Source organism: Ictalurus furcatus, chromosome 4 (assembly GCF_023375685.1).
Source record: "Ictalurus furcatus strain D&B chromosome 4, Billie_1.0, whole genome shotgun sequence".
Taxonomy (NCBI): Eukaryota; Metazoa; Chordata; class Actinopteri; order Siluriformes; family Ictaluridae; genus Ictalurus; species Ictalurus furcatus.
The window spans coordinates 28803516-28829838 of record NC_071258.1 but is presented as its reverse complement, the minus strand read 5'-3'; the positions used below and the strand labels follow the sequence as shown (position 1 = coordinate 28829838).

Genomic DNA, 26323 nt, shown 5'->3' with positions numbered 1-26323 from the left:
CGTAGCCTTAGTGAAGATGCAGACACTAGAAAAGATGTTATGTATGATGAGACAAAATGAGACAATCGCAGTATACTCGGAAGTTTAAAAGCAGAGCTCCTATGGAACTTGAGTAAAAGTCGACAAGTTTGTGGTTGCCATGTCCTAACTTTTTGTGAGACACCACCCTTCTTTCACCCACTTTCTCACGCACTTCAACTGCTTTCATCGCTGTTCTCACTTTTTCGTCTTCTTCTCTGACTTTTTAAAAGGCCCTGTCTCGTCTAAATCGCTTTGTCTTCCTTCAGCGCTTCAGAGAGAGCGGACGAGAAGAAAGCCGAGCGATACGCCTCCGACTACGAGAGAACAATTTCGGCGAGTTCAAATCAGATTGGACCCTACAGAGATCAGCTCTGCTTGGGTAATCGCATCTGACAGGTAGCGAGTGAGACAGATAGAGAGTGAATAAACTGACACCAGCTGTGTCCTGAATTAGGTTTTGGACTGCAGAGAGTACAAGCAGGCTGCGTTTGTCTTTTAAATGGGACTTTCTTGAGTGTCTGTGTGTGTGTGTGTGTGTGTGTGTTGAAGGCGAGGACAGTAAGAGGAAGGAGTGCTCGTTATGGAGACTGAGAAATGTTTAGATTTTCATTGCACTCTGAGGCTGGAGAGGCTCGTGACAGACGATTCAGTTGAGTTGTTATGAAAGCAGGGCTCATCCTAAACGAGTCTATTTGAGCTGATTGGGTTGGGGAAGGGCCCGCCCCTCGCAACCCACAGTGTGTCCTCATTGGTCGTGACGTCATTGAGGGTTGTTATGGCAACACATACAGTACATGCTAGATTAACTTGTGAGCATGCTGCAGTGTAAGAGATCTGACAGCTCTCCTCATCTCTCTCTCTCTCTCTCTCTCTCACACACACACACACACACACACACATCATTTACATTATCTGCAAAAAAAAAACAAAAAAAAGTTATTGAAAATAAGTAGACAAATTAACCAAATTTTAAAGGGGCAGTTTGTAATTTGTGTAAAGTGTATCCTAGGGTATAGTAAGACATGTCAACATTTTTAAACACAACTGTGATTGGAAATTAGCTCCGCCCCCAGCCGTAACTGAGCTGCAAGTGGGTAGCGTAGCTCGTTTTCAAGCCGGACGAATGCCAACAAAGGCCCGAAACAAATACCTGCTGGAAAACAAACTACCCCAAGGACACAGATAAATATAAAAAGTTTCATAAAAGTACACTCATCATAACTGACTAGAGGTGGCGATTTTGTTCTCTGCACTGTATTTTAGCTAGCTAGGGTCACTAGGGTCAGTGCGCTATTTCCAACGCCGATAGAGGTTATACTTACATAAAAGTGTTGCTGTGAGGTTTGTGAGAGGTTTTACTGATGAGCACAATAACATTTCTGATTCTCATAACGCTTCAAACAGAAGCAGGTAGCCTCAAAGGTATATTACGCAACTGCATATTACCGTACTAAATAGTTTCTCATCATTGGTGTCCTTAATATTCATGCATATTACTTATTGTATATTGAATTATTTCTAAATGTGTATTGACGAGCGACGGATAATAGCGATAGCTTTTTTTTTTTCTATCAGAGGCCTGGTGGTTCACCAAATAAACAGGTAACTACTGACATTCTCCACTTCAGCCCCGCCCACCATTTCAAATCTGAAACACTGAACCAAAGCAGCAAAAGCGGCATCACTGTACAATCACCGCTGAACCGCTGTGTCCGCAGAAACGGAACAGAGATGCCAAAGAAAGATTAGACAACTGAGCTCGAATCTCTCGGTCTCTCACAGACACACACAAAGAGTCCTCCTCTATCAGGGAGGTGGTAATTAACTCTCAAAGGAGCAGAGAGGATTTCCCTTCTCGCACAAGCGAGAGGAAATCTGAGACACTGATAAACACTCATAAACACAGACACGGCTCTCGCACCTTTGCAGTGCGGCGCTGTAAAAGTCAACGAGTGCAAAGTCTGCGCGATTACTGTATCGCACCACCGAGCTTCGTGTAATACTGCGTAATGAGAATAGATGGCGCTGCTGTGAAAAGTTTTCAAGATACTGGTGTATGACAGATTCGGGGGAAGGGGCGAGGGGGGATGACGAGTGGCTCACCTGCACAAGGAGCTCCAATTTCCTGTCGTCCAGGAGATGGACCTGACATCTCCGGCCCTCCGTCATCTACAGAGAGAGAGAGAGAGAGAGAGAGAGAGAGAGAAAGACAGTGAGACAGATCAGCCATGGCACATGGAAGGGTGAAATCAACCGTAAATACTGGGTCGTCATGATAGGACGAGAATAGCAACACTTTTTCCACGCACACGCCCACGTCTACACTCTTCTGCACCCACGTGCGCGCTCGCTGATCCAAAAGAATTCAATCGTACTTGGCATGCAGGCTGTTTTTTCTTTCATGAACCTGAGCACTTTCACGTTAATCGTTCGTTTCACGCTTTTTTTTTGTTTTACTCGGTTCATGATACAGATTAAATATAACTGCTTTATCAGTTATAGACTGAATATTACATGCATGACCTCATAACCTCATAAAACACATTCACTCCACCTCTTCATTTCTCTCAACCAACACACACACACACATACACAAGCATGGTTTATAAAGCTTCGTACAATACCATATCGCACAATGCATTATTATCATTATTATTATTATTATTATTATATCAATAAATATGATGGTGAAAGAGGAGAAGCCTTTTCCATGTATGAAACACACTACAGCGTCATAAAGGATTTACAGAAGATGACAAAACCTGTTCTGAATAGCGCTGGGTTCTCAAAAGGCAACGACAGGGGCGTTAGCTGGACTGTTAATCATCCGGGACTGAGCCCAGATTCTTCTCCATCAAAAAAACCTTTTAAAAACGTACTTCTAAATAGACTGATTCCATTCTCGGTTTCATCATTTTCTTACTTAAAAAATGTGAAAACTGGACAAAAAAGTTGGATTTATAATAAAACTTGCCCTCGGGTGTTCTCACAGTTTGCAGGACTACCGGACCGATACGCTATAAAACCTTTTGGCTGTCTAACGCGAGACTAGGCTGGTTTGGTATCGCTAGCCAAAGGGACACACAACTAAGCTATCACTGTATGGGTTTAGCTGCTAGAGTGCCAAGCGAAGTACATTTATCTGTCCAAAAATTACCGTATATTCATTTTCCCCCTCACACTGACTGTGTGAGCGAGCGTTTGGCAGAACTGAGAGCTGACAGCCAATAAGACACGAGTATTTCCACATATTTTCCTGAGGGATTGCTCACTGAGGATAAAATACAACACTCCGTTCACTGAAGATACAAAATCACAACATCATCTTTTCCTGACATTCAGTTACGTAGCGACAAACTGCTCCAAGTGGAGAATTATTCGGGGCTAAAGAAAAAAATCTTCGGGGTAGGGACGGGCGATACGGACTTAAAACTATATCGCGATATTTTCTGGTATTTACTGCGATAACGATATCAGTGAGGATATAAAATATATCAATGTTTTTAGCTACAAGTGATAGCTGTGAGCTTGAGAGCCTCAGAAACACAAACATTGATCTAAAAATAAAACAGATTTTCTGGAACGGAACCAGTTCCAGATTGTAGAGGTACAGTAGCTCCTCGTTTAGTGATAAACTCCTCCTCAGCTTCACGTCTGCCTTCTGCCGTACTCGTTTTCACTCTGCACGTGAGCTGCGAATGGATCGCACACCGTCGCTCACAGAAATACGTCATCAATTAGGCTTTATCCTTATTATCACGGGAAGACTAATTCATATCGTGAGGAGAATTTCTACCGGCGTATCGCAAACGAAAAGATATCGATCAGATATCCCTACTTCGGGGCTACAGCTCCAGATGCCCAGGCCGAATCAAAGTTTCAGTACTACAGAGCCCCGGAAAGTCTGAAAAGATTCAGTGGCTATATTTCGATTCTTTGGACCAAAAAAAAAAAATCATAAAGGATGATAAAAACTGTTAAAGATTAAGTTCTAACGTCTGGCTGTACTTCGGAAAAGTAGTTGAGAATATCTACTGCCTTTATCTGGTAGTTCTGGAGTATGAAACGTGTAATCAAACACTGGTTTCATCTCGGTCAAGAACATTTCTCGGTCACCGCCATAGATGAGAGAATCTGGGCGAGAAACACACAACAACCGAACGTATAAATAAATGTTTTTACGTCTGTCAGTCTGCGAAACGTGTTTAGACTCAGCAGCTAGCACATAAAGTAGCATTTATCAGTTATCTAGTGGGCTAGGCTGCCATATCGAACCACAATGAAATAGCACTAGCAATAGCGTGGGTTGTTTTTTTTTGTCAACGCTTTATGAAATCATTGGCAAGAGGTGAAAAATGTCCTTACAGCCGAATTCAGACGACTGCTTTACTGAATTCAAACATCTGGAACACACATCCATACAGCCATATGCTATATGTTACCCGTCTGTAAACAGTGACGCTAACACGACATTAGCATGGCTCCGCTAGCCTGGTCCGCGCACAATGGATCGGCATTACAAAAGGAGGTGAATGGCTGAATTTCAAAGACAGACTTTCTCCCACAAAAAAAACCCCAAAAACCTCTGTGTGTTATGTACGAAAGTGGTGTACAAGCACAATCATGTAATCTACAACGCACATGCATATACATAATACCCTTCTTCCCCTCTTACATATACATTTTGAGGGAGGATAACATAAAAAGTCAGATGATACAGTTAGAAGATATAGGCATTCATAATTTACTGTCTCTCTCTACCACCAACACGGATTAACAATTTTGATGACGTCATTCTGCACTTCAGCTTCGTATCAGATTTTCACTTCAGAATCTGACGTGTCCCGCCCCTAATATTAAAAAAATCCACGGTACGAACCCATCAAGTACGGCTGAAGTAAGCTAAAAGGGGGAGGATCCACTTTTTGAAAAGAGGGAGGTGCCACTTGATATGTCCCGCCCTGACTTCCTGTTCCCGTGGAAATTACGTTAACACGTCGAACGACGCTACGCGTTTCAAGGCACTTTACAGGGACTTTAAAATTCTTTATTTTTAAAAATCAAATACTTTCCGAATCTGATTCCAAACTTTTCCGTTTGTTACAGGATCAAATCGAATTCCTTCTTTTTTTTTTTATCTGATTTCCGATTCCACCATTTTATGCCGCTATCGGTCCGATACCGATACCGGATGTTGGAGCGGTGCTATCTCTAAAGCTCCACAGTATTTTCAATGTATGACAGAATGTGTAAGAACGTGAGACTATTTTCGTCCCTTTGTCAAACAGTCCCTCCAAGATTCTTTTCACGGGAATTAACGCAAAATCAATGAAACGCCGCTATATTCTGAGGAGCTTGCGATTTTTCAAATTTACCGTCGATTTCCACACAGCTGGGCCAAGACGTGTCATGTGACATCATCACAACGTGCATTCAGCCAAAGCCCTCTTCGGCAAATATGAGTACGGCTAAAAGTTCTCATTTACCAACAAACATCACTGTGCAAAACAATCTCGTGCAATTCGAGTCGTTTTCCACAAAAAAAAAAAAAAATTTCCAAGAAACTCAAATTTGGATAAAAGCCGCAGCAAAATCGATTAAAACTTTTTGGCCGTAACAATCACAAAACAAAACCTCATGTACGAACTGGTCAAAGAACGATTTAGACAAACCGAGTCTTTTAATACTGCTTGTCAGTTGGACTGCTTTTATCAGGAAAATACACATCATTACAGAACTTCAACTCTTTAAACAGTACTTTCGTGACATTGCTCATTTTCCACAAGCTGAATTCCACCATAAAACATTTACTCCAGCTTAATGAGACACCTTTATACAAATCCTTAATCAAACGTCATATTAGCTGTATTAATACCTTCCACATATCTACTTAATCTGACATGACAGTCTCTAATCAGGCCTAATAATAACTTCATTTACTGTATAATTACCGACATATTCTCTTCACTACTGAGCTCACAATTCCTCTTTAATCCTGAGCTTTTTGGCCATGTCAGTAGGCGCGTCCCATGTTTTGGCGTGCTCCAGCCTTGCCAAATTGAACTTTAATTTCAGACTCAATGTCTATGTTTACATGGACAGCGGTAATCTAATTACTGACATTCTGAGTAAGACAATATTGTGATTAAGGTGTTTACATGAGTCGCTTTTAGAATATTCCTTTCATGTTCCTGTTTTACATGTTACAGAACATAGATCGATTAACGGCACACGTCGTTACGTCACCACGCCACGCCGTCCGACGTTCCCTCCAGAATTTCACGTATCGACATATAGTTCATCTTCATTATGGGACCGTATACAGTTTTGGGTGTTTTTATTTTTAATTTTACGAACGCTTCAAGTGCAGTTAATTATTTGTCATGCTGTACGTGCTAATAGACGACTGCTTGAAGCCGTGGGCTGCGTCCCAAACCGCGTACTTACTACTATATAGTAGCTAAAATACGTGTATTTCACCTATTATATACTGTACTACGTAAGTATGCGGTTTGGGACGCAGCCATGCTCTCTTGTTTGCCGTCAAACGGTTGAGCGCTGCCGTGTGTGATCGTGTCCTGTCGCAAAATGCGGTGAAAACTCCCACACGACGTTAATAGTGTGATTAAGGTGTGTACATGTCTGTAACGCACTTCCATAATGCGACTAAAACAGGAATACTCCACGCGTCTTAATTCCATTTGTGTTTACTTCGAGTATGACTTTAGTCAGATTAAGAAATCAGAAATTGCTGTTTACGTGCTAGTTTCTTAATCAGAGTATCGTCTTAATCGGGTTAATATCGGATTATTGTTGTCCATGTAAACATACTCACTGAGAGTGCTTTTTGCGAGCGCATAAAATTGCGATGCGTGTCCTGGCATACGTGCGTCTAGCGTATAGAGTGAATGTTGCAATATGCTGGGAATATATTCCGATATAAGAGGAGAAAATCATGTAATATTGTAACATATTCAGAAAGCATGGAATCATAATCACTGGGGTTTTTTTTTTTTGCCTCATGTTTCACAAAGCCTGGAGCATGTGTGCACGTGTTCACATTGCCACTGCTGTGCCAAGTGAAATGGTAAACATCCTACTGAAGGCAGGCGGAAATACACACACACACACACATCTGTGAAGAACAAAGCCCCGGACAGGCCCAGGAGCACATCTTGGTCATTAAAGCACGCCGTTGCTTTAGCTGGCACATCAGCTGAGGTGGTCCAAACATCCACCCTGCCCCCAGACTTATTAACAAATGTTTCTAGCAACACCAAGCCATCATCCTGCTCATCCTTCAGCATGAAAAATGGCGTCCCGTCTTTACTTTCTTCTCTTTCCCATGCGCTTCCTCTTACGTCTCGAGGTAGATATATGAGCACGCAATCACTCAGGTCTACACGGAACCGGCGCTGCTAACACTCACACGCTCGTCTAACATCTCCGAATCCATATGTAGGCTAAGTTCAAAAGGAAATCGTGAGGGGCGGGGAGAAACAGAGAGAGCGAGAGAGATTTCTTAAACACTTCAGTGTGGCTGGTAGTGATGAGAGCCAAGCTGGGGAACATGTGCAGCTCTCTGGCCTCCTTCAGGAAACTCCATCCCTGAGGATCACAAACAATGGAGCTGATAAAAGCAGGACGGCTCACATTTCCTCCACGCTGAGGAAGGTGGAGGTGGGGGGAAATCAGAGAAAGAAAACACATCCCTTCATTCCTGTGTTTCTCCCATGCCAGTGTCTAAACACAGCCGTCTAAACAGCTGAAGCCTGCACAGGCGAGACGGGCGGGACCTAATTTTACCGAACCGTGTGTGTGTGTGTGTTTTTGTGAGGGAGTTCACCCTCAGTCTCAGTCTCCACCTAAACACTGCTCTGTGAGTTTGTTATTGACTTGTGAAGTGGATTTTTTTTGTTTTTTTCCAAGCAGAAGAAATGTGACAAATTTCTCTCAGCCATGCCACAGTTTGTAAACACTGTTCTCATCCCACCCAGCACACTCATCACTCCTTTTGCCTCAAACCTTTTCTTAACTCCTTAAACCCTTCTTAAATACACCTTCCTGTTAGGCACATCCTCCAAAACCATGGCCACGGTCACCTGAGCGCCCAAAACCAAATACTTCACTGCATCAGCGCATCGGTCTCGGTTTAAAGCTCTCGCCAAATGACACGCTTCAGAAGTCAACACCGAGCTTCAAAATACTCGGATTGAAGCCCAGGCCAAGATCCCAACCATTTTATAATTTAGAGTGATTCATGGTCATCAGAGCGAGGCATATTCTCTTAAACCTTCTGCAGTTTAATCTAGCGATCACCTTCTCTGAACTCTTCGCCATGACCAAATGAATAAATCCTATATATATATATATATATATATATATATATATATATATATATATATATATTCAAAATTGAATAAATACTGCACATTTTCTCAGCTTCATTCATTTTCACGCTAGAAGCGCTCTCGCTCTGTTGATTCTATCCATCCAGGTACAGTACATATGGTGATGGTGACAGATTTCCCGTCATAGCGTAAGTAAGGAAGAAAACACTTGCGTGCGTATTGTTATAGCAGTGTAGCTGTTCCACCACAAGCTGATTCTAATAACAGCATGTTCTGGAGGGTATTATTGTTCTTACACCAGACAAAAATTGGCAACGCTAACTGAAAGGAAATTCTCTTATATCATGTACTCTCATATTTTGAACTGTATTAAGACACCTTGGATACGGGGAATACTGGGTTGTAGTTTCTGTTTGTGCGTCTCTGTGCTATTAAATACCTATGATGAATGTATACATTTAATTACCTCTTTAAATAAGCTGATCAACTGCCATCCTTTCTTATAGCTAGCACATGTATTTTCTGTCTCTTGAAGAGACTTATTTTCATAGTGTGCTGTGTGTTTTGTTTTGTCTATCTGGCTGGCCCCTGCACCAGTAGAAAGCGTCCACGCACTGCCGTTATCAATGTGTATAAATACTTCTGCTCTGCATGAATAAAGTGGGATGTCTGTGTGAGCATGCATGAAGTCAGTGTGTGTTCATTTTAGACCCCCCCCCAGGCCTGAACGCTCCACGGTAAACCACACTTTCTAGCTCAAAGCAGCACAGAACTAAGAGTAAAGTTAATAGAAGTAATTGTAGAACAGGCTGAAAGGGCTGAAGGAGGTCTGGAAGACATAGTAATTATATTCCTGAGATACATGGAAATCCAACACTAACATTTAAAAAAATCTATTAGGTGTCATTTTCATCCATAATAAGTCGGTTTAATGTTATTAAAACGTCCTCAAATGAAGTTCCTGTAATCACTTACGCTGTAACAGTAATAAACAGCCATTTCCTCGCTCTGTATCCTCTTGTTTTGTCTCTCTCTCTTAAAGTCCCCGTGAAATCAAAATGGAAGTTTTTTTTTTGCTTTTAGTATGAATATGTCAGCCTTGAGGTTATCTAGAAGCTCGTGCGCTCCAAAACAATGACAAGATTCGCATTCAGAAGAATATATGCATTGAAAATGTACACTCTCTCTACCACCGATACGGAGCAACAATTTTGATGACATCATTCTGCACTTCAGCTTCTCGTCAGATTTTCTGTCCAATCAAACGCTTTCTAGAATCTATAGTGTCCCGCCCAGGACGTTATACAGATCACTTTGCCAACGTTGCCGTTGTTGAGCGAGAGAACTCATATCAGCAAGCATGTGTCGTAAACGTGTCTTGGGCTGTTTGGACACGTGCGTTTTATTCAGTTTTCCAACTGTACGTTGGTTAAGAAGTGAATCCAACGCATCCTTATTACTCGGGCTCGCGTCCATGGTGCTAACCGTTGTGGCTATGAGGTAAGCTAAACACTATTGGCTATTTTAAAAGGGGGAGGAGCCACTCGATATGTCCCTATCTGGCTTCCTGTTTCAGTGGAAATTACATAAACGAGCACATTAATAAACAAGAATGTCAATAAAACCTTGCCCGAGGCAGACCTACTCTCAGAGCTGCTGTTATAGAAAATTAATTAACATCTACTGACCAATCGGAATCGAGCATTCAACAGCGCTGTGGTTAGGGCTGCATGATTATGGTCAAAATGATAATCACGATTATTTTGATCGATATTGGGATCACGATTATTTATCACGATTCACTGATTTTGATTGCACTTTCACATTTAAATAAACAGACCGCTGCTTTCACCACCATGTTGTGCTACATTCCTGCTAATGTACAAATCTTTGCATCAAATTAGACTGGTCCTTAAAGTGCATCATCTCCATCCATCCATCCATCCATCCATCCATCTTCTATACCGCTTTATCCTTTTTCAGGGTCGTGGGGGAACCTGGAGCCTATCCCAGGGAGCATCGGGCACAAGGCGGGGTACACCCTGGACAGGGTGCCAATCCATCACAGGGCACACTCACATACACATTCACACACATTTAGCAAAATGTTAATATCATGATTTCCCCTCGTGCAAGCGCTGGAGCACGCAGCGCGCTCTGAAACCTGAAGCGAAGCATGCAGCGCGAGCTTACTCGTTTCCGGGATTTGGCGTTACAAAATGACGTCATCCCTGCACCGCTCTTGGTGACTGGCTGTAAGTTTAGGAAGCGCTTGATTCGATATGCAGCGGAGTTTTCTATGAGCGTCGGACGAACTTTAAACGTCAATCTGGCAGTCGATCGTGTTCATGTCATCGTGTGCAGTCAAAATCTTAACCGAGGTCGATATTCGATTAATTGTGCAGCCCTAGCTGTGGTAGAAGAAAACGTACTCATTAATAAAATCTCATTTGTGCTTTGAGAAACTTAGGAACTTTGTTCACCCGTTAAAATTCAACAAGCTTCTTAGCACCAATAAACAAGCATTAGACCTGCCACTGGTCGTGTAATGACAGCCTGGTGATGTGAAGGAAGCAGTGTGGGAGCAGGTGTGTGTCTGTGGATGTAGTTAGCCACGTAATGCTTTGTAACAGTCTCTCCTGTAATCGTGACACAATGAATCCCTTCTTCCGAGCGGTGGACAAGGATGCACAGTCACCTTGCGCTTATGTGTGATGAATTCGCGTTTACCTGTAATGAGATTTCCACAACAGCTGTCCTTCCATTCCAAGTTTTCGGTACACGGGACTTAAGTTCGTTTCTCAGAACAGCACAACAGGCCAAAATGACTGTCTGTGGTAATGGCATTTTGGCTCCAGATGCAGGAGATCGAGGTTGGGTTTGTAAAACAGAACTGTTTATTTCGTTGCAGTCTTACCGAAAGTCTAGAAAGTCTATGAGCGTGACCAAAAATTGCATTCTTTACGTCTGTTTCTTTGAGCTGCACCACAATCACGCAATCGCAGACCTAGGGCTGGGCGATATATCGTTATACTATAGATATCATGAGAAAGGATTACGCGATACACTTTTTCGAGATATCGTTGGTATGAAGATGTATTTTTTTTTAAAGTTTTTAATAATTAGAAATGAACCGAATGGATGCTGTTGATTTGATGTAAAAAAATTTTAGCTTAATCTTCTTTGTATTTGTACGCATTAAAGTGCACCTATTACGGTTTTTCAAATATTTCCTTTCATGTAGTGTGTTATATATGTAGCTGTTTGTGAATGTAAAAGCGCCTGCAAAGTTTCAAAAGTCAAAGAGCAGGACAAACGGAGTTATCGACTCCCAAAAGAAGGAACCGATTCTGAACAGCTGAAACGAGTCCTTAGTGATTCCGGACTTTACTTCCTGTACTAACCTTGTTTGTAACAAAAAGCCCCGCCTCTGGTCTTTATTTTTTTTTTCTCTCCAGATGGAGCTCATACTAGTTATGGTAGTGGGCGTTTTCTTTTTGAAACGGTAGACCAATCTCAACAGACTGGGACGTCTGACCAATCAGAGCAGAGTATGCTCTCTGAAAGGAGGAGTTTAGAATGAATCCTTTAGAACGAATCATTTAATGAGTCGTTTGTGACACTGGGGGAAAAAAAGGTAATGCTGCAGTTTAAATTATGAGTACGTTAAAGTGTTTTTTGACCTCAGATGCATGTAAATCTATTGTATGAGACCTTTACAACAAAATTAGGCACGTTTCAAAACCACAATAGGTGCACCATAAAGAAAAGTCAAACTCACTTTAATATGTTTTTTTTGTTTATTTTAGTTTGTTAGCTAAATTATATATCGTGATACGCATCGTGTATCGTAGAAATGTCCTCGAGTATCGTGATCTATTTTTGCCCTACACAGACCCATACCTTTGCGTGCTGTCTAGGGGAAGATAACTGAAATCTTATCTTTTTTTCTTTCCTTTTTTTTTAAGCACCGTGACTCTTACGAGCAATCCAGTGACTCTGAAAATTATACATCATCCATAAGAGGATTCATGGGTGGAGTGACTACTTTAATCTTATTATCATATCTACTGAATATGTGTGTGTATATCATTTCAGCATGCTCGGCGCTTTATTACAGGCTAACCGACGGCGAGCTGTTGTATTTAACAACCACGTCTTAGAAAGAACACACAGCCAGCAAATGAGAGCTATGCAGTGAATTTCCACAGCAGTCCAGGGTGGCTGAGTGCAGTGAGTGCACATAAGCCAAGAGAATTCAGTCTACCGTACAGATTAAATGCTGACCTCAGTGTCCTGTTTGAGGCGTCGTCAGAGGATCACGCCACTAAATCCTGCACTGAGAAGCCGACTAGCTGACAAGCTGACATGACCATAGGACTACTATGTATGAAACAGGCTGAGAAGTTTAAATCATACACAACTCAAGCAATCATCAAGGGGAAAAAAGTAAAGACAGGATGAAAAATCTAATCCACCAAATTGCACTGATTTTGGTGTTAATCTGCCTCTCTCTCTCTCTCTCTCTCTCTCTCTGTTATAGCATTGTGTAGAATGCAGGGTCAATATCCCAGACTGGTATTAGGGGGTAGCTGGCACCATGCTGCCCTCATCATTAATCTCTCTCTCCCTCTGATTCTGCATTGTGCCAGTGTCAGTATACAGGACAGGTGATAGGGGTAGACTGGTACTGAGCTGCTGCTGCCACTGATGCCCTGCAGTGCAGAGATGAGCAGTTGAGTAAGACTGCAGCACACACACACACACACACACGCGCGCGCGCGCACACACACACAGGTTATGCCTACAAACCTGCAAACACATGCACACTCCTGTCTGTGCTAGGCTTTCCTATAATGCGCCCAAAACACTGACATAGCAGTGTGCAGATTTCTTTCAGCAAATCATTACTCTCCTTTGACATATTCAACAGGGATTTAGCTCCTCATGATGACTTCACATCAATACGTAGCCATCACACAGAGGCAAGAAGAGCACAAGTTTGCATGCAAACTCTCATCCTTGTATGCATGCACGAGCGCGCGCGCGCGCACACACACACACACACAAACACACACGAGCACATGAGCCTTGCATCACTTTCTAGAACCGTCTTAACGCATTACTATAGTAATCAAATGCTGAAACATAATAACAACCAAAAGCATGTCATATAAGTTATAGTTAACTGAGCAGAAGCATCACATTGCACGTGCAATAAACACAATAAAGTACAGATGCTCTCCATGTTAACTTATCGTCCCAGTAATAATGACATATAACGTGTTTATGTGTTTTTGCATTTATATAAGGATTGCATTGCATAGACAACATCATGGCACATTACATCAGAGACAGAGAGAGAGAGAGAGAGAGAGAGAGAGAGAGAGAGAGATCATGGTATGGTGCTAGCATCCGGATGAGAAGGACGTGATGATCCTCACCTCGGGAATATCAAGCTTCCGCGCGCATGAATTTCCACCGCTTTGTGAAACACGCGTTCTCTCGCGCTGTATAAATCCTCAACACAAACAAACAAACACGCACGCGCACACCCACACAGAGGTTTGTATCTCCCGGCCTAAATCAGTGCGAGCATCCGTGCCATTGTGTCCGGTGTGTCAGAGGAGCTCGCTCTCTCGCTCAGCGCGCGCGGACCGGATGGAGCGCAGCCGCGCCGAGCCGCGTCCCATCTCCCGCCACACGTAGCGCTTTTTCCTCCTTTCTTCTAGTTCAGCTGTCGCGGAATGACTCTGCTCTCCGTGCTCTGTCTACCGGGGTCGACCCCCGTCTCGCATACACCTCCTCTCTGGGTTTTTTTTTGTTTTTTTTTTTTTTTTAGCACAGCAGAAACCTTGCTAACATACAAACATAAATAAAGCGCGAGCGCAAGCATCAGAGAAGAGAATCGGCTCGGTGCCGTGTGTATCGCTTTCGGCACTGCGCGACCTTCCCACGGCTGTGATTGTATCGTTTTGCTTTTGTGGGAAAAGAAGAGAAAGAGGATGAATGGAGGGGGAAGGGTTATGGAGGAGGAGGAGGGCGGGAAGAGTACAACACCGATGATGTGATTCACCAACGAATCGACTCTTTTTTAAACGAACAAGTCTTTTCGCCTAGTCGATTCTTAAGTACGAATGAATCAATTTCTATTTGTCTTTTCACGGGGGGGGGGGGGGGGGTCTGTCTCCATAGTTCATACTTTAATGTCACGAAAGAAGCACATAGAAAGGATGGCGGTTGGTGCTTAAAATATTTTATAAGAGTATTTTAATAGACATCAGTGAAATATGTTTTCCTCCCAGTCGTTGAAAACACGTACGTTACATTTTCAAACACCCCCACAATGGACCATACCATTTTTTAAATAAACCGCTGATACGTAGATACGTCATTACGTGTTTATGCAACATGAAGACGGGTTTTTTCTTTAGTTAGCTGGCTAGCTAAACCTTGTTTGAAATCGAGCTATGTTTAATAAAATACTGTTCACTACATACTGTATACTTGTTAGAAGTTTTGTCATTTTAAAATCATGTCTGACAGCATACTGCAGGATATCCATGATAGTCCTGAAATCCCACAATGCACTGCATATATTAGTGTCTGAAGGATGTATCCCATGATGCACTTTGCCATTTGTAGGGAAGATGGAGAATTTGCACTGTATGATTTACTTAAATTGGTTTGTTTGAGTTGAATCAGTAACGTGATTCACAAATCACATCACTACTACTTTTTATGTAGATCATCAGTCCAACATCTGGATTTTGCCATCGAAAAGCTCAGCATGTGGGAAACGGTTCCTCTCTCTCTCTCTCTCTCTCTCTCTCTCTCTCTCTCTTTCTTACTCTCCACCTTCTCCCACATCTCCGTTTCTAATTCAGACTTCTTCCCCAGCTACCCCATTTGGTTTGGTTTGGCTTGCTGACAAAGGGCGTATGAAAGGGTTTAAAACTGCAGCTCCATATGTGTGACCTTACGTGCATGCTCACACCCTTCACCAACGGTCACTTAACCACACGTGAATGCAACCTTGAATTTTCAAATTCCACACAGATTTACTGCCAGCTCTATAAAAATGAGAAGCGTTTTTGTCAGTGTCTCCACTGGCATATGTAAAAGGCATGTCAGCCTGCTCACTGCCATTGCTTGCATGATAGCGGCATGAAATCTGCAGGTCTGGGTCTCTAAATGACCAACCACATGAGGACTGGGACATGAGCAATGACATCACCAGCTTCTTTTCTAAGCTCATGTGGAAGTGGAATGAACTTAAACTTTCCACTTAAAACCTCCCCTGAGATCAAACGTATTTTTTTTTTTTAAAGTAAACTGTGCTTTAACTTTAACTGCAGTGATAAAATAACAATTATGCAAAAATTTGCAGGCATTTTTCTAAGACACACACACACATGCACATAAAAAAGGGCATCACATATTTATTAGAGATGTTGGTTAATCAGCTGCATGGTTATTCTTTGCTCCTTCATATAATTTTATTAATAAAAATGGAAATTAAGTTTCCAGTGAAACCCTGGAGCTATATTCAGGAAGTTTAAATGAAAATCATGGGACTAGAGCGGGTGCCACAGCGATTAGAACGGACGGTTGCAGCACTACCACTGTTTGCTTGTCCAATTCAAACAGTCCCACATGATTTCTGTGCAGGATTTGACATATTTTAACGTCAGACTGCTTCCTTTGGGCGCAGGTCTGAACACTCTGTCACAAGAGCCTGTTGTTTAAGAGTGAACGAGAGAGAGAGCGGGAGAGAGAGAACATAGGGTTCTGGACATTTCACCACAGAAGCCCATGATGCATTGGGGGAGCCGTGGAATGGATGGGAACGGCCAAGCTCACACGGTCCTGATTGGATGAGCGGATTTTCTAAAATAAACTTCAAACAGCCTGATCCCTCCTCCTGTTCAAGCGACATGCGAAATGTCAGTTAGTGCTCGTTTGTGGCCAAATTGTCCTGAGGAGGAACAGAAACAAAACATTTATACATTTCATGCAAAGAAAGTTGGAGAACAGTTGCCAGATATATCTACGACTAGTTTTAAGGACAATGTCTCTCTCACTCATGCGCTCTCTCTCTCTCTCTCTCTCTCTCTCTCTCTCTCACTTAGGGAAATGTGGTTCTCATTAGAGGCCACTGAGTTTGGTTATTTCTGTCCCGTGGCCTCAGGCTGAGGCTCAGAGTTGAGAGAAATGTGTTATGGGGCTATGGGGCTACTAATGCAGTTTGGGGGGCAGCCTGGGTGAATGTCAGGACAGGTTAGAGGGTCACCATACGGTATTTGGAGGAAACATGGAGCAAGATTAGATAAGGACATGTAGATGATATGTAGATGTAAAGTAGATGGTTAAAAGAGAGTACAGCTCATGACCTATATAAACTACTTTCCAAAAGTGCTTCCTTTGAAAAATTATGCAAATTGGAAATCTGTCCTTGACAGAAAGCCTGTAAAAGAGATAATGTCCAAGGACTTTCCTATTTTTGGTGACATCAGTGGATCAGTATAGTATCATAATAGTAAACCATGTCTGTAGAGTATTTATGATAACCAGCACCAAGTATTTTGGTGCCTTTCCTTCACTGAGAAAAAGCTCAGCTCAAATCTTAGCCATAATGAAAGTCTAAGGGCAATCAGTGTGATTGAGACAGTGTGAAACGTCTTCAGTTAAATTGATCTTTAAATTAAGCTCTTTTTCAATTTGTGATTTTGGTTGTGGTTACACTCACTTTCAAACATCTGCATTTCCACTTGATCATGCACAGTGTAAGAAGTTTACTCGTTTACTTTTTCTTAAAGTAATCTAATATATACAGTGGGGGAAATAAGTATTGAACGTGTCATCATATTTCCAATGAGGCTATTCACATGAAATTTTCACCAGACATCAGTATTAATTCAGGAAATCTATAAGTATAAAGAATTCATAAACTTTAAAGTCCATAAATAAAGTTATGTGTAATAAAGTGGAATGACATGGGGAAAAAAGTATTGATCACGCTAAGAAAAAGCAGTTCTCCAAGGCAAAGTAAGGCCAGGAACCAGGTGAACTCCGTAAGTAATTATACCCCCTATCTGTGAAAATTAATATCAGCTGGGTTAGTAAATTGATGGTCTACAAAAAGGCTTTTCGTTACCAAGGTGTCACACAAGAAACACCTCATGAAGGGTAAAAGCAAAGAACTCTCCCAAGACCTTCACAACCTTATTGTTGTGAAATATATTGATGGAATCGGATACAGACATATTTAAAAAATTCTGAATCCTCCAGTAAGCACCATTGGGGCCATTATCCACAAGTGGAAGCAACATCACTCCATCATCAACCGGCTACACACAGGAGCTCCTCGCAAGATTTCTGAGCAGGGAGTCAGAAGAATAGTCAGAAGAGTAGCCCAAGAGCCAAGGACCATTCGGAAAGAGCTCCAGAAACACTTGGAGGCAGCAGGTGCCATCAGCACAGAGAAAACAATAGGAAATGCATTCCACCGCCATGGCCTCTATGAATGCTCACCCTGCAAGACTCCATTACTGAAGAAAAGGCATGTCGAAGCTCGTTTAAAGTTTGCTACAACTCATTTGAACAAGCCTATGAAATACTGGGAGAGTGTAGTCTGGTCAGACGAGAGCAAAATTGAACTTTTTGGCTGTTATACTACACACAATGTTTGGAGAAGAAATGGCACTGCACATCACCCTAAAAACACTATACCAACAGTGAAGCTTGGAGGTGGAGACATCATGGTGTGGGGCTGTTTTTCATCACATGGTACTGACAGACTTCATATAATTGAAGGAACGATGAATGGAGCCCTTTACCCGGAGATTCTTGAGAAGAATCTGCTGCCATCCACCAGGATGATGAAGATGAGACGTGGGTGGACTTCCAGCAGGACAATGATCCAAAGCATACAGCAAAGGAAACTCTCAATTGGTTTCAGAGAAAAAAATCAACGTGTTAGAATGGCCCAGTCAATCACCTGACTTAAATCCAGTTGAACAAGATTTAAAGACAGTATGTTTAGAAGAATGGACCAATATCACACCTGAATACTACGGCCCATTAATTTTTTCATACAGGAAGTGTCTTGAAGCTGTCATTACAAAAAAAACCTTCTCCACTAAGTATTAAATAAATTTCAGTTAGCGTGTTCAATACTTTTTCCCCGTGTCAGTCCACTTTATTACACATAACTTCATTTATGGACTTTAATGTTGTGAATTGTTTATATGTGTGGATTTCCTGAGTTAATACTGATGTCTGGTTAAAATTTCATGTGAATAGCCTCATACATGTTACACAATATCACAGTACCTTAGAAACGGTTTAAGGAGCCTGATTTTTTTTTTTTTTACTGCTCCTGTGTTAGAAAATTAGATAAACCTCCACATGAGCAGCTTCTGTAAGACATTTTGTCATGTCTGTGTCATTTTAAGACTTCTAATTTAAAGTGTAAACAGTTATAGATTTGACTTTGTGTTATACTAACAGAATTGAAAACCCTTAGACTTCCATTATAAATGAGTCCTGAGTTAAAAGCTTCATTCTTTTCTCAGTATAGCGAAACATGTTGAAATTCTTGCCTATCACCTATTTGCTACAGATGTTTTGAATGGAGATTAGGTTGAAAAATAAAGTGTTCATTTAAGGATGACCTTAATTGGTAGCCTGCCTTGCTTCCCAACTGTAACAAAAACATACAGTACCTGTGTGTTCCTGATTGAGATAGCAGAATTGCCATCATTTACCTTCTCTATACCAGGGTAGAAACTTTTTATAGTACATGTGAGAACCATATTACGAAAGCCTGAAGTTCTTATGTCCTATTCGTCTACTAAACGTGGTGTTTTGGTCTAGAAGGCCAGAATGGTGAAGGGTTTAAAAGGGCCCCAGAGTGTAAGCTGGGGTGTGTGTGGGCATTTTCCAGGACACCCTTGGTGGTTACGATCCTCCCTTAAATCAGAGATCACTTCAAAGATCGCCCACGACCTCTGAAATCATCCCTTGGAGTATGTATGTGTGTGTGTGTGTGTTGAACTTTGTGTAATTCTATATGCTGAGCTCTTGAGAGTAGGACCAGGTGTGGGGAGTGAGGCCTGAGGTGCAGTATAAACTGGGATTAGTATAATAGCTTGTTGACTCACGTGGTTGTTATTGTAGTTATTAATCAATATAAAATTACAGATGTGAATGATTCTGAAGAGCGGCAAACTGTCCGTCTGTGTTTAACTACAGCAGTAGGAGACGGAACAAATCAAGTCACTTGATGAATGACGGAATGAAGACGGGCCGCTTTTATCAGTCTGCTGGTCCTGGTGTGTGTGTGTGTGTGTGTGTGTGTGTGCTATTGGACCACTGAGGACCATCACTCATCTTACGCTACATGTTGTGTGCCCTTTCTTCTGTGTGTGTGTGTGTGTGTGTGTGTGTGTGTGTGTGTGTGTGTGTGTGTGATTCAGGGGACCACAGATAGCTGTAACCCCTCTCCACATATGATACAGAATTAAGCAGTAAAAAGAGGCTTGACTTCACAGACCACAGACATCAGGAATATTCAATTTAAAGAGCTTTCCCTTTCTTCTCCTCTCTCTCTCTCTCTGTCTCCGTGTGTATGTGTGTGTGTTTGCACATGTGTATGTCTGTCTTGTGAAAGAAAAAAACGTGTTTCTAGTTATGTCTGTGGAAAAAAAACATACACCCACATGTGAACCCTTCAAACGTGTCTGAGATCCTGCTGTAATTTCACTTCATAGCTCAGTTCCCATCTGGCCACAGCCTACACACACACACACACACACACACACACACACATATACATATGCACCTACAAGGTTTTATGTGCAACAGGACTTCCTAACTTTTCATCTACCAGACTTTTGGACGTTATGATGATAACTTTATAGTTATTGTCATACTTCATAATCTTTATAGTCATTTTAATGCGTGCCAACTGCCAACTCATAACATACGTCTTAAATAGCTGCTATCAGTGACGCGGTTCTGTTCTCTCACACAAATGTTCAGGTGATCATCAGATGCTTCTAAGCTTTGAATCTTGGCTTAGTCTGATGTATGCCTGATGTATGTTCCTAAAATTTACCCCCATTATAAAAATATCCATAATGAAACCAGCAGTTACAGATGTAAGAGAATTGCATTTCTGTAAATAAATACTCCATGGGCTGTGTTCATTCCTGAGCTCTGGTTACTGTCTGTGCAGTTTTCCATGTTCTCCCAATGTTTATTTGGGTTTCTGACAGGAATACTATTGATTCCTTTCACGTTCCAAAAACATCACGGTAAAATTGGCGTTAATGAGTGGCTGTGTCCTAGGTACGTTCCTGCCTTGTGTCTAGTGTTCCTGGGATAGGCCCTGGGATGTTGATATGTTTACATGCACATCAAATTCCTGTATTTGTGTTGCGGCCATATTCCGAATACGATGTTTATTTGGCATCAGAATATTCCTGTATACATGGTTGTTGTAAGTATACTTAAGTTACCATTCCTAAATACCTAGCCTACAGCTAAGCTAAGCATCTATTAGCACCCAGAATGCTTTGCAGACTGAGCATGCACACATATCTCCTTGTAGTGGATTTTCTGATTATGGTGTTTACATGCAACAAATTTCAGATTAAATCAGGCATATTCCAGGGGTGGGATTCAGAATTTGGGCTATCAGAATATTGTTTTAATCCAGCAGTTAATTTATTAATTCCGATTAATATCAGAATATTGATGTGCATGTAAACGTAGTCATTCTTTCCGAAGCTCCTACTCGTCACTGGAACGGCTGTTTATATTGCAGCTTTTAGGTTAGGAACTTACAGTAATTCTAATAGCATGTGAAGGCAGCATAAGATAAATCATTTTAGCTGCAGGAAGTGGGTCAGCACTCACACACACACACACACACACACACACACACACACATTATGCCTGCAGTTCTATTAAACGTAGCACTTCCAAGGTAAACGTCTCTCCATATCACATTTACAGATACAGAGACTTTTCCGTGTCCTAGAAAGAGTGTGTAATGGGGTGGAGAGAGGACACTTCAACATAAAGAGACTGCTGATTCAGGACACCTGATGTGGATCAATGCCTCCTCTCTTCTCCTTTCTTCCCCTCTTCTCTCTTCTCCTATGTGTGACTAGCACAGAGTTCCCATCTGAACGCAGAACCGTAGATAAGCTGTATTTTGAGCAGTGTTTTTTTTTTTTTTTTTTTTATCCTGAGATAAAGTCTGTACCGTTTTAAAAGGCAGCTTTCGTCTATGGTCCTTTAAATTGGCCAGATTTCCCCTTAGAGATCAATCAAGTACATCTATCTATGTATCTAGCCATCTAGCTAGCTTTAGCTAACACCACATTTTCACAAACTGAGGAGTACATTTACAAATGTAGTCTAAGTGATTTGTTTGTCTCATAGTAACTGTCATATTTGCTTTGCTTTTTTTTTTTTTTTTAATGTTTGTAGATTTCCAGAAGTTATTAACGAGCTAATGTAGCTTCACAACCAGTTAATGTAGCCTCATAACTAACTAATGTAGCCTCACAACTAGCTAATATAGCCTCACAACTAGCTAATGTAGCCTCACAACTAGCTAATGTTGCCTCACAACTAACTAATGTAGCCTCACAACTAGCTAATGCAGCCTCACAACTAGCTTATGTAGCCTCACAACTAGCTAATGTAGCCTCACAACTAGCTAATGTAGCCTCACAACTAGCTTATGTAGCCTCACAACTAGCTAATGTAGCCTCACAACTAGCTTAGGTGAGGTAGCTATCTTGCTAGTGGCTAACTATACACAATACGACTAGCGTTGGTTATGTCACTAGTGATGTTTGTGGAAAACAGCAATTAGCAACTAACAAAAGTAAATAGTTTAGTTGTATTCAGGAACCCAACAACTTCTGCTGCTAGTTCAGGGTTTTTCCTGAGGTAAGCCAAAATAATGTGTTTTTTTATGTGTGTGTGTGTTTTTTCTTTTTTTTTTCAATCCTGAAATCATTTCTAGCAAATAACAAACACAATTACTAACACAAATACTATGACTGTCAGCTAGCATTCCTTTTTTTAATAATTGGACTTCTCCGTGAGAGTGAATTTAGTCCATTTTGTTGCTGAAACATTTACAGATGTGTCATTCAGTAAACAGAATTCTGGGGTTGCCTGCAACGAGGAGAACAGTTTAAGGATCACTGCTAGAATAAAACGCAGTTTACGGGGTGTATGCGTGTGTGTAACTGGGGCGTGAAGCTCTCGTGAGTCAGTGGAGCAGCAGAAGAACACACTCAAACCTCATCTATCACAAAGGTTTAGAGAGGAAGTGCAAACTGTCACACACACACACACACACACACACACACACACACACACACACACACACACAGCACAGCTCATATCCCTCGTCCATCCATTTAGGGCCTTGCAAACCAACTGATTCTTCTATTACTCATCTCCTTTGTGTGTGTGTGTGTGTGTGTGTGTGTATTTGCAGAGGAATGTCTTATCTATTAGAAGCCAGACTTCACACAGAACCCACTCTTTTCTTTCTCTCAGTGTGAGTCAATTGGTGGTTTTCCCAGGCTCTGTTCTTTGCTGGAAATATACGGGGACACATCTTTAGACCTAAATTCTCGAGATTCCTGGGAAACTGGTGGACTCTGGAGTTTGTTGATAAAAGAACAGCCAAAAAAGCACAACCCCACACCCACACATCTGCAGTGCGTTAAACTGAAATGGATCTGTCGATGCAGACTTTAGGTGCTTCTTGATATTAAGGACCTCCCACACACACACACACACACACACACACACATGCAGAGTGAGATTTTCAGACGTAATCTGATTCACCGGCTTGTATGAACGCACGTTTTGCTTTTGTGCACAACATTCTAGACTCACTCGTATGAGCAGAGCTACATAAACATCGGAGGTCAAAGCCACGCCCACTTTCCCACTCTTCTCAGGGAAAATGTATTGTATAAAAGTGCGTGAGTTTAGTCACTGTAGCAGGCCGAGAGGACAGATTTAACGAGATCTGCTTCGCTTCTCTCATGCCTCACTCATTCATAATTAAGCGAGCGTAAATCTAGCAGCCCTTTAGTGTGCCTGGGGAGACGACCTCACATTACTGGATACCTTTACCCAGAACTTCACACACACTCTGCTCTGATTGGCTGTGATCCTCTCTGTTGATGTTCACACTATCCAGAGTCCTTGTTGAACCACTTTCTAAGTCTGACATCAGTTAATGGGTGCATTTAGAAGATCAGTGTAATAAAACAGTTTTAAAGAATAAGATATACTGTATTCAGAGGAATTCGTCTGGTGTACGTGTGAAAACTGTCACTGCAGTGGTTTTGCCGCATTCATTAAAAAAAAAAAGCCTACTGAGCATTAACTGACCGGAAATGGCTGTTCATTAGGGAAGTAGACTAGCCCGTAAAAAAGATACCGTCTATTTTGGGTCAGTTGTGGATTTAGCTGCTAAATACACGTTTATGTCCATATTTAATGTCAAGTTTGATCACTACAGTTGGACATCATAGAAGGAAAACACTTGAATAATTCGTTACTATATATAAGTAGTACTTTGGTATATTTGTATATTAGTCAAGTATTATTGATTTGGTTCTCTTGCCCAGCTTTTATGTCATCACCCCAAAAACATCAGTGTCAAATGAAACGCCACGGAGCTGTTCCAATGGGCCCTTTTCACAAGAAATTGTCCACAACATTTTGACTAGAGCGGCCAAGAGCTAGTGTTGGGTGGCCACATAAAGCGATACTTGTTGACACATGCCATGTTTTAGTCTCTGGAACAGGAACTAGCTTTCACAGACATGCCACAACACTAAATGTAACTATAAGTGGATAAAAAGTATAACATGCCATAAAATAATCATTAACATAATCATAATCATTGCCAAGAGAGATGGAGGGCACGGTGGATTAGGGGTTAGAATGGTTGCCTCACACCTCCGGGGTTGGGGGTTTAGGCCCCAGGCTCCCCTGCATCCGTGTGTAGGAGAAGCGTTATGGAAAATGGATGGATGATTTTTTAAAAAAATCTCCCCATTGTGTGCATTAGATCTTGGATCCAAAGAATTTTTTTACTAATCGTGAGCAGGGATGCCAGGTTTGTGCAAAACTCCTACCCCAACTTGAAAACCACACAAAAAAGGTCAGGCACTAGAAAAGGGAAATCCATTTTTCAGCCTTTTCTCAGTCTTTGTGTGGGAAATAATGAACAGAGGTGCACTCCCCCCATTATTGATTCATTTACAGAGCCGCTTAAATACGAATATAGATATAGTATGAATATTTGATGCACTATAGTATACATAGATAGTGGCATTACGTTACACCCCTAATTGGCATAACACAGTTCAGGAAGTGCTCTTACAAAAAAATAAGCTTTGGGGTGATAACAGTAACTCTGTTTTACATAGCGATGTGACACACTAGCCCATTGTTGATTAAAATAAATATAATCTTTTATTGTGCTTTATGAGCAATTTGAGCATCTCAGAGGTGTATTTTGTAATGCAATTGTAATACGCCATTTTGTACACATAACTCTGTGCAAATAAATTGTCAGGAAGGTAAAACATTTCGAGTAATCATCACACACACACACACCCATATCACAGTGCAGGATCACACTGATGTCATCCATGAGAAGGCTTTAGTGACTTATTCATTGTGTGTGTGTTGTGAATAATTTACAGGTAGAGGCAGCGTTTCAGATAGTGTTCCTGCAGGGAGGAAGTCGAGTGAAAGTGAGTCTAATGATTCAGTTCCAACGACAGCTTGGGTTACACAGGGTCAGGAGTGTGTTCCTGTGTGTGATGAAGCTGCTATGATGTATTTTAATTACTGTTTGTGTTACAGGGAAGATGAGCGCTCGCCTCGATTCTAAGGAGCATTCGGGGAGGTCAATGAAATGATTTAATTAGCCAAATGAAATAGGAATTGTATCAGCAGGCACTTCCTGCTCTGCCCTCAAAGCGATCAGGAGCAGATTTCAAGGTGAAGGTCGGCTCCATGACATCATGAGCTGTCTATGTAGATCAGATGTTAAAAAAAATTAATTGTAAGAAGAAGAAAAAAGGATGTCCAGAGTAGGTAGGTGAATCATTGGTAACTGTATATATGAATCTAGTAATAATTAACAATACATATTAAAATAATACAATAATTATAGATTGTAAATTAAAATGTTGATATTTAACTGGATAAACACTGGTTAGCATAGCTAAAGAAAGTCCATAACTCTGGCTAAAATGTATACTAAACACTCTTACTGCATTACCAATGAAAAGAATGCATTTCTACATAGCCACCTCTTCACGAAGGGCGTGCAACAAAAAATGGCAAAAAAAAAATGAGTGTGTTTACATGAAGTGTAGATGCTTAATCAATACAGCCATCCATATATTTTCCATACTGCTTATCTTACAGAGGGTAGTGGGGTAGCTTGGAGCCTATCCCTGGGAATTTGGGGCACGAGGCAGGGGACACCCTGGATGGAGTGCCAATCCATCGCAGAGCACAATCACACACGCATTCACACACACATTCATACACTATGGACAATTTGAAAATGCACACTTTGACTTATAAGTGAACAGAGGCTCTCTGCAGGGTCTGTGTCACTGCTAGAAGGTTGCCAGGTCTGTGGCTTTCCCCCAGCCTAGTGTTGCTTTGGATTATGATAAAATATAATAGATGATATTGTGATGGTCATAAGGTAGCTATAGTAGATACTGTAGTAGATTACTTTTACTTGTACTCTATGAACATACTCGTTATGCAGTAATGAAATTACATTTATGGTAAATTTATGGCATTTGGCAGATGCCCTTATCCAAAATGACTTACATTTATCTCATTTATACATCTTAGGGTTAAGG

At 41.4% G+C, this 26323-nt stretch overlaps 1 protein-coding gene across 1 annotated transcript in view; it reads right to left on the bottom strand.

Annotated features, from left to right (window-relative positions):
• The window catches only part of frmd4a (FERM domain containing 4A), a 109415-nt gene that overhangs the window by 76580 nt on the left and 6512 nt on the right, over positions 1-26323 (bottom strand). Inside the window, exon 2 of the mRNA XM_053623519.1 lies at positions 2125-2190. Within this exon, the coding sequence (XP_053479494.1) occupies positions 2125-2190 (66 nt within the window). The remainder of the gene's footprint in view (positions 1-2124; positions 2191-26323) is intronic.